This window comes from Cyclospora cayetanensis, unplaced genomic scaffold, assembly GCF_002999335.1.
Source record: "Cyclospora cayetanensis isolate NF1_C8 unplaced genomic scaffold, CcayRef3 CcayRef3_contig_34, whole genome shotgun sequence".
NCBI classification, from domain to species: domain Eukaryota; phylum Apicomplexa; class Conoidasida; order Eucoccidiorida; family Eimeriidae; genus Cyclospora; species Cyclospora cayetanensis.
The window spans coordinates 103,147-112,707 of NW_020312303.1; the positions used below are offsets into that span (position 1 = coordinate 103,147).

Here is a 9,561-nt window from a genome sequence, read left to right on the forward strand (position 1 = left end):
CAGGGCTGCTGTTCTGAAGCCTGGCATGCGCATTGCGCCGAAGTGCCGCAGCCCAATGTAACCTCGTAAAGCAGCCTTAGGAGGCGTAGCTTATAGGATGACAGGCTGGTAGTGCGATAAATCTTCTACAGCTTAGTCTAAACCTGGTCGCCACGCAGAATCCCTCATTCACTTCTCTCTCATTGCTCGTGTTGAAGTAGTAGAGCCAAAGATTGCTCCGGCCTTCACGTTGAGCCCAGCCCTTAACCTAGTAAGCAAATGCTTTAATGCTTTTGAAAAATACAAATTAAGGGAGCAGTATACATATGTATAATTATTCAGTCCTGCTGGGCTTCGGGTTGGGTTGGGCTTTACCAGTTCAACTTACAGCCACTGCAAGTAGGTAGCTGGCCGTTTTGGTATTCCGTTGGTCCGACCAGTTGATTGCCTTCTCCATGCATTCATGCTATAATCGTACCCCAGAGTGATTTTGTTGATTTTACTCCACGTATGCATTATAGGTCAGTGATTCTTTTCCTTTGTCATCAAATTACCTTTCAGCATGGGGACCCTCGCAGCCTTCATCATCCCTATTTGTGCAAAAGTGTACTACCCCTTTAAAGTCGACCCTATGCGTTTGCTTTCCAAGGGTGATTTTGGCTCCCTAGAAGTTTTGGCCCTCAAAGAATAGTGTATATTAGGTGTAGATCGAGATGTGTCAAGTCAAAAGACTGATGCCACTGGTACGCGAAAAGGGAAGATAAGACATACATCAGTATACACAAAAGTCAAAGCTATGTGTATATACCTAGGCAAAACCACGGTTTTTAGGGGGAAACTTGGGAGAAGGGCATTTCTGTTGTTTCAAGTTCCTTCCCCGAAGTGCGCAATCAAAGGTGAAGTCACCTTTCGACTTCAACCTTGGTTACTACCTGCTCGCCATTCCGTAAAGGTCACTCGCGAGGGATTTCCTCTGCGTAGATTTGTTTGGCGATAGGCCGTTCGGTCATCCAAGGCTCTTCCTACCACTCCACCTGAAAGAACCACAGCGCCCAAAGCAGTAGGCATTTTGAGATCTAAGAAGATAGGCTGCAGGGCATCCTGGGGTCAGTGGATGGCTAATTGATGTGCAAGCACAGCCTTTCAACGGGCATCAGTACAAGGGGCCTGTATGGAGGCGCTTGAGCAGCTTCGCCCACTATATATGCCGCATGGCTTTGCAAGTGTCCAACCTAGTGTAAAAAGACTGTCGTTCCATCATAAATTTACATTTGACACGCTAGTGGGACACGTACCAAGAATGCCTTTGTGGGCGACAGCGTACTGTTTCTCCGCTAACCAGAATGCAAAGCTGTTTGGATCTACTGGCCGAGTTTCCACCTGTCTGGTAGGCTCTGGTGGAGCAGCATGGGTAGCGGCTCCGGTGCTTTTGGGTGCAGTGGCTTTTGAAGACGCCATAACAATTGGTGCTTCAAGAAGCATTCTGTGGAAGTCTGTGGTGCATACACAAGATACATATGAGACCCAAGGGTCCTACCTGTCCTTCCAAGCTTCCAATTCCAAGTTTGACTACCGTTTTCATGCAGTAAAAGACCAGGTTTGCGGGCATAGCGCACTTCATTGAACATGGTAGTACTTACCCCTTTGCCATAGGCTTGATTTATGGGCTTCTACAGGCTCTCTCTCGCACGCAGTGAGAGCCTCTCGCCGAGCGTGCTTTTTCCTGCATCATCAGCAACAAATGGTTGTAGCCGCATTGCCACAGCGAGAAATTTTGAAGCCATGCGCATGCAGGCTTGTGCTGTGCGTGGGAACTCAATGACACGCAGCCGATTCAGACCCTCCATAATGGCAGCGACGTACAGCCGGTTGCTCGTTAGTTTCAGGACTTGGCGCGTATTGGTATTAAGGGCTCTCTGCTCCATTTCAAGTGCGTGCTCTCGTGATTTCAAGTCCAGCGCAAGCTCAGACATATACGAAGATATCTGTTCTTTGATTTTCTTCTCCCGAACCCTGAGTTCGCGCTCCTTGGCCTGCAGTTGGGAGTGCACCTGTACAACGCAGTCATCAGAAACACTACGCATGCATAACCACGTGGCCAAGCGTCTTCGCACGCAACAAGGGCACCGCCGCTCGCCAGCCCCCACCACACGCCATGCAGCAAAGAAGGTGAATTATTTGTACGAACGAGCCAACACGCCTCCTAGGGTGTGGAGTCCTCCACCTGTATGAGCTTTGCACGTCGCTCTTTGTGAGCGCGCTTGATCTCGACGGGGTCCTCAAGCTCAAAAGTGACAGGTAGCGAATCGGCCACTCGATGTTGCAGACTTTTGTAAGTTGTGTGGAGCTGCTTTTGGATCTGCGCAAACATTCAGAGGCTTTTTTTCGCGCCCCAGTAAACTTTCGTGAGGACCATCCGCGGAAGCCTATCGAGCACTCTTCGACACCCACCACGAAGTAGGGAACCCCAACCCAGCCTACCTGTGCCACACTCTTTGTGAGTCTGTCGAAGTCCGCTTTGCCGAAGTCTTCGATCTTGGCGTGAAGCAACCCAGCCGAGACATGACGCTTGATACAGTCAAGCATGTTCTCTAGATCTTCCTGAACGAGAGTCCTAGCACACAGCACTATTCAAAGCCATCACCACGCTGGAAATCGTGGGCGTGCAGCGGACTGCACTGGAGGCTGCACAGTCTGGAGAGGAAGCAAATCTCGGGGGTTACGAGCGGCCTGCGCTCAGGAAGCGGCACGTACTTCCCTATCCGCGAGATCCCTCAAGCACAGCTTCAGCTGTCTCCGCATCTCTGCAACAGGACACGCAAGCCGCTACGGAAAACTTGACCCCAGCAGTGGTTCCAATGCGCCTCCGACAACCAAGTTGCCATTCAAGAGTGCAAACCGGCGCGTTCCATGGCCATGCGTGTGCAGACACTCCGTCTTGAAGCATCCTGGGAGCTCTTGAAGGTGTGTCCAGGCGGCCGAGTGGCTTCAATAAGGGGCAATTGGAAATTCATGATTGGAAAGGGATTTTTTCTACGTTATCGGCTGGGAAGCGCGAAGCAGACACAGGAGTCACCCTGGGAAAGCAGTGTGGTGCTCGCTCACCTGCCAAGTGATGGGGCGTTAAGTCCACCTGCCACGGAAAGCAGCAACGCACGTGCAGGAGCAGGCTGTAGCGATGCGCAAGCGCGGCTAGAATCTACTAGAGTGTCAGTGAGAAAATTTGGAGCAGCGACAACGCGCGGTACTTGCCGCAACCTATCTGTTCTTGCTGCCCGTCACCATCTACCTGAGCTTCCTTACGTTTGCAGGCGCTAGTCGGTCCATGAGTTTCCTCAAGAGATCGTGCGTCTCTGCCGTACTAGGGAACGGAGGAACGGTAGGCAGCTTCGGCGAAATGGTTTCCTCCATGCGACTGGAAAATTTGTTCATCGCTCCGATAAGACTTTTGGACGGGTTCATGAGGTCCATCATGGTGAATGCTTTGGGCTTGGGCTGCGAGGCATTGGTGGTAAGGCAAAACGTCGCTAGCCACACACTTCGCAAAAACGTATCTAGCAGTGAATGCCTTTCAGCGAAAAACTCCAATCGACTAACTTATTTGAAGTGCGAAAAAAACCTTGCAAAGGCGCCTTGTGGTCCCACTGTTCTCAATGGAGCCTTACTGCCATGCAGTTCAAACGGCTTGACACGGCTAGGGGTGTTACAGTTCGAGGAAACTACAAACTAGTCTTTCCGCCTTTGCGCATTATAGAGTGCATGCAATGTTGGGGTGTTTCAAATGTAGAGGCCTTCATACCTTCGGAGACGGACGCGGAGTGGCTTCGGGAAACGGCTTGGGGTAGAAAGGAGAACCCTGAATGTGTTGTCCATAGCATCTGACTGCGCAAAGTATTCGAGAGAGATCCACGCAGCAGGCTAATTTTAGAAAATCGAGAGAATTCTCGATCGCAATGAACGCAGACGCTATGACATGCTCGAAGGAAGCACAAGAAGCTCCTGCGCCGGCATACTCACTATTGAGCTGGCAGTACTGTGATTCACACCCAGCACGCACGAAAAACTTCACTCGGTACTGCACACAAGGCCGCAACAGCAACAAACTGCTTAAAAGTACAGTAAATGCACACTGGCACTGGTCTACTCTGCGAGTGGCCAAATCTTCGGAAAAGAGCGCTCTGCACGCGCGAGGGGGCTTGTTATAAGGCCTCACCAATCCATCGTTGAAGTCCAGCGTCTCGACAACATTTATCGCACCCAGACCCTCCACGCAAAGCGCGTCGCCTCCACTGCGGCATCCACAAATGCGCAAGGGGGTGCGCAAAGCAAAGGCAAATGAGCAAAGGACAAGTCGTGACGGCCCCGTAGACGGCCAAAGAAACCGGGCTAAGTTCTCTCCAAAGGAGCAGCGGTTTTTGTTTCTATGTACCATTTGATGTTGTTTCCATGTGCGTCACGCGCTTGAATGACAAAATCCTGCAAATAAAGAGGCAGGGCCAGCCGCTCAAACTGATTTCTTGGAGGCGATGCTTCTTTGAATAGGCGCACGTGCACAGACTCGTAAACGCTACGGAGGAGCCGCCGCTAGACGTCCTATGCTCATCGCGCAGCGGGAAAGCCACAGACAAATTCTACAGAGCTGCGCTCTTTTCGCCGGCATCCCTGGGAGACAGGAATGCGGGGTGGAGGCCAGGGCAAGCAGTACACTGAAGCACAGCCTGCCGCAAGCCGATCTCGGCGGGATGAGAAACCCACGTTCATTTCTCCATTTCTTCCAAAAAACTTTAGGCTTTCCCCGTGAGCCACAGTTTGCGAGGGGTCAATCCTTCCAGGTACTACAGAAACGATGTAAGGAGAAGCTGCACATTGGCACGGCAACACACATGGGATCGTTGGGGGAACGGCTCCGGGGAGGCTCGTTGCACCCCGTGCAGCTCGGCCCCTCTGCAGTTATGCGCCTACAGGCAACAGGATATTTGTCGTCCAAAAGAATGGTCACTTGGTGGCGGACGGCAACAGAGCACGAGAAGAATACCTGAGTGCCCAAGACACAGGGGCTAAGCGAACTGGAGTGTAAGCTCTCGCAAGCTGGTCTCTCTGGTGACGCAACAAGCCTAAGCGTCGGTGGAAATTGCTCTGACGCTTAGCAGAGCGTTCGAGTACCTTTCTGCAGCCTCCCGCCGGGCGCTCTCTTGTGTGGAACGCGGGTGATTGGGGGGATCTCCACTACTACTACTACTACCACTACCACCCCTGCAGGGTTTGGGCAGACAGACAGTGCCGCCGCTCACTCACGGTGCAACTTCCGTCCTCGTTGTCGAGGACTTGCGCAACTGAAGGCTTTTCTAGAGAGTTTTCCCCAGTGGAATCCCTCCCGCCGCGACGGCGGGGGTCCAGCTCTGGTAGCAAGCTCCCTTCTTCGCCCCGATGCGGGTCCTCCACCGGGTGTACATACACCACGAATCGCGCACCTCCGTGAGGGGCGAAGCGACCATCTACTGTGACCGCTTGTATAAAGAACTGCGCGCAACACCACCGAGACTGCAGCGAAAAGGCACAGTGCACCTTGGATGTATCTGGGATGGAGAGGTGAGCTCGCGCTGAACGCAGCCCAGAACGAAATGCGACCACTGCTCAACCTACTTCAGAAAGAACGCCAGCAATGCGCTTTTCCAGTCCTGGACCGTACACCCGACACTGGGCTGGATCTACCGGCGTTGGCATTGAGAGACCTTCTCCTCTTTCGAGGTCCTAAACGCCACAGGCAGTCCCCAAGCATCTTCACTCACGCAGGATGCAGCCTCCGAAGGCTTTTGAACGGTTCCCTTGGTGCAACCAAGCAGCGCCTATGCTACACATTTGCACGTTGGCGAGTGGCGCAGTTGCGCGCCACGCAATACGAACTCAAGGGGTGCTTTGAAGTCTCAAGCTTCCCCAAAGCATCAGGGCATTAGGAGCCTCGCAACCAGCAAGCCCGATGGGGGCAGAGGAGACACAGGAGCCGCTCGCGCGAGTCGGCGAGTCTTTTGCAGCTTTACGCTTCTTTACAGTGGAGGAGTGGCGAAAAAACGGCACTCCACAGAGCAGATTATGAACTCCTTCATGGCAACCCAACACCGATTGCAAGTGCACCCATGAGGCACTCGCGCGGTGTACGTACATCTTCAAGTTCTGGAGTAAGTGAAGGTTTAGAAAGAACTCTGCGCATATACAAAGGACGCCTTTCGCAGTGGTAAAGACAAGCAATCAAGGAAAGAAGCCCAAAAGGCGGGCAGTTCAGTGTCCATACACCAGAAACCCTCGAAGTCTAGGGGTGCTGTGTAAGGCCAGCACTAGGGGCCTCCCCAGGCGGAGATCGCAGGTTCTTTGGCTGGCAAGTGCGTCTTTCTGTCAATCAAGCTGCCCTTACTCGAAGGCGTTCAAGTCTGTGTACTTGCGAAGTACATCTAATGAAGGCACAGACACGCAGTCCACAAGCAGGGTCAGTCGACACACACTGCTGCACCCGATGTGTCGACAACTGGGGCAAGCCGTCTCAGTGAAGCGCGTCAAGAGGGGAGGCAGCGACTGCCTATGGTGTGAGCAACGAGATTTGATTCTTCGATGCTGGCTGCAGTTGCCCATGTCGGTTCTCACCCCCAGCATCCAGTGCTGTGTCTCTGGTGATTAGCGTTTCCCAGGAGTTCTGCTGTTTGGACGCTCGTTCCCATGAAGCAGTGACGGGTGGCTCGGGTCGGAGTTCACTGTCAGAAGATTTTGCGAGGATTTTCTCAAGGAAAGCCCCCCACTTCAGGCTGCGTGCGGGCGCTGTGTCGGCGTCTACGGAAGCACTCCTTGGTGTGTGGCTTTCGAAATCCAAGCTGATGACAGAGTCCACGCTTTGAGTAGAACTAGTGGCTCTGACTGGACTCTTCTCAGCAGACGGCCGTTCAGTTTCACGGAGCGGCGTTCGCGGCAGTGGAGGGCTTTCCTGCGTCGGCGTGGTGATCGCCTTGAACTCTGAGTGCCCCCCCTGCCCTGCATCTTCTTCGGGGAGGCGCTTTTCGAAAGACATCATTGTTTTGGAGGCTACTTGCGTAGACGCTACAGACGCGTTGCCTCTGTCTTGAGGAGCTAGGGGTTTTCCCTCTGACGAAGGGGGACTACTGCTGCTTTCGGCCGAGATTCGAGCCGCCGATTCAAAAGCTGCACTTGTTGGAGTCTTGCTGCTTGCCCCTAACTTGGAGGCGAGGTGCGATATGCTCTTGCGCATGTTCGAGACTGACAAATTTCTCAGCCCCTTCGTCACACCTGGAAGGAGGGAGCCTTCACGGCTCAACCAGCCATCAGTTTCCTGGTGGGAGGTTGACGTGGAAAGCTTCATCGCTGTCTCTTACAGGCTTTCCACTCGGGTTGCTGGGGATTAGCGCGTGGAATTTACCGCTGCTGGGGAGCGAAGCCACCAAAGGCGACGGCTGTTTGCAGTTAGCAATGGAAGAAGGAAAAGCACATAGAGAGACCCTGCCACGCGGCTCCACTCAGAACATTGCTAGACAAAAGCTAGCAGTTTCACTCACATCGTCACTGCTCAAAAGGTTGCAGGGCGTACACTACAGATTTTGCATCCAACCACGGATTTGCTCACTCCTGCCTGAAGACGAATGCTACGAACCGGCCCAAGTCGCCGCCGTGTTCTATCAGCACTCAATGAATTGCAGAAAAACTGTTTAGCTCAAAACGAAAAAGCCCACTAAAACCTTATTTGGGCCTTACACCCGTCCACCCTGCGCACATTGCTGCTCGAGCTGCTTGTGGTCCTCCGCCCTGAAGTAATGCGATGAACGATTAACTAAAGGAAACTCCTTCTACAGCAATTTCAATGAAAAAAATGTTTTGGCTCAAAACCTTTCAAACGATACCAGCTGGGCTCTTCCTAATGGGTCAGAGTATGGGCGGCCGGAAATCATGGACGGACGACTGGCAGGGCATGCAGGTTCCTGAGTGCAGCTTCCTTGTTCTCTGATAGAACATGCATCTACAAGACCCCTTCAGTACTCGAAATTATTGGCATCAAAGTTTAATTCCGTTTCTGAAATGCCGGCAGCCGAGGAACGTTGTTTCAACTCCACACGATGTGCCCAGCAGCAGCCGTGCTTTTGCTGGTGCTAACGCTTAATGTGAAGGGGGCATTATCCCGAGCAGTTACACCCACCGGCTTCCACTTGCTGACTCCTGCTGGGTCGTGCGCCTTCCTTTCTGGAGGCTCCGGCTTCTCAAGCGGAAGACATGTTGCTGCAGATTCGAGGCGCACAACCAGTTTACGCAGGCGCGCACAGCCGCCAGCGGCACTCAACAGCCTCGACAGCACCTTTTTTCCCCCTTCCCACACTGCGCACACAGGGCTCTGCGTCCACAGATCCACCTCCCGAGTTGCCAGCTCGGAAAGGAGCCATGCGGATGGGCTGGAGAGACACCTGGAAAAGGCTGCTTGGGAGCAACATCTTTTGGGGGTGTGGCATTTGTACCTTCCTTCTTCTGTTTACGATGACTTCCATGCCCATCTAGGCTCTGACAGACTCAAACCGGTGCCGCTCTGGATTGGTGAGGATGGCAAAGTGGCGTGCCCTGACTTGAACTACGAGGGCACTGTCTCGCCTCGTCTTCTTTCGTCCAGGTCGTGCTCTTCTGACAGCGAGTGAGGCCCTTTGCTCTGCGATTTTTCAAGGCGATAATTTTGGGTTGACTCTTCTGCCAGAGCAGCTATCTCCCCGTGTGTGACTACTGAGGTCATGCAGAGCGCCCCTTCGCCTTGACACCGACTTCCGAAAGGCTTGAGCCAACTATTCCGGCCAGCTCCGGAGTATGCAGTAAAGTCGAAACATTGCTGCCAGCGTATGAGTGCCTCCAACTAGGCCAGGTGGCTGAGCATGTGCGTATTCGCCTCCCAGGGTTTTGGTGCGTTTGGCTTCGACGTCTCTGAACGGTTCAGAACTTGAACTCGAGGGAATTCTCGCCTCTTCCGCAGCGCCCACTGTCAGCCTCTGGAACGAGCAAGTGCAACTGCATGCGGCTGTCGCTGTGGGGGCCGTTTTCGCCCGCCCGATTCAGGTTGGCAGCCCCACTCGTGACACACCACGTGCAACGCCACGAGGAGACTTCCACCCCTGCTAGACGTTGCGCTGCTCGTCAGAACCTGTACAGTGCAACAAGCCGCTTGGCTCCAAGCCAGGGCTGCCTCACACGCCTTGCCAGCACCCTTCATAAAGACGGCTGCTGCATTGTTGCTGCATTGTTCTCACTATGTCTCCCTTCTTCATCAGTATTTCACAGATGTTTCTCTTAAGGCGTTACTCCGTGCATGGACAGCCAGTCTTCCCTAAGGTCGAAAAAGAGCCAAAAAGGGCAGCAGATAACGCGTAGCTACACACACGTGCTTGCAGCTACTTGAAGGCACCTGTGCATCTGCACTCTGTCGTTTCCCTACAGGACACAGCAGGCCGGTCTGCGGCATCCGATCTTCCAGAAAATGTGGAAGTTGTGAGTTTTTTTCGTGATTTTTTTTTACGTCTGAGGAGTTTGGAAAACTCCAAGTGCTGCTGGAGT

The 9,561-nt window shown here is 53.2% G+C and overlaps 1 protein-coding gene across 1 annotated transcript; it reads right to left on the minus strand.

The window, feature by feature from the left end:
* Positions 1 to 894: 894 nt before the first annotated feature.
* On the minus strand, positions 895 to 7,342 carry LOC34619314. Its single transcript, XM_026333989.1, has 15 exons — positions 6,616 to 7,342; positions 6,389 to 6,425; positions 6,140 to 6,179; positions 5,623 to 5,730; positions 4,942 to 5,014; positions 4,735 to 4,838; positions 4,409 to 4,455; positions 3,890 to 4,268; positions 2,734 to 2,805; positions 2,461 to 2,580; positions 2,204 to 2,338; positions 1,843 to 2,030; positions 1,620 to 1,702; positions 1,249 to 1,448; positions 895 to 1,068 (listed from the first exon to the last, which is right to left on the minus strand). The coding sequence occupies exons 1-15, from the start codon at positions 7,340 to 7,342 to the stop codon at positions 895 to 897; spliced, it is 2,487 nt and encodes an 828-aa protein (XP_026189774.1).
* Between the last annotated feature and the right edge of the window lie 2,219 nt (positions 7,343 to 9,561).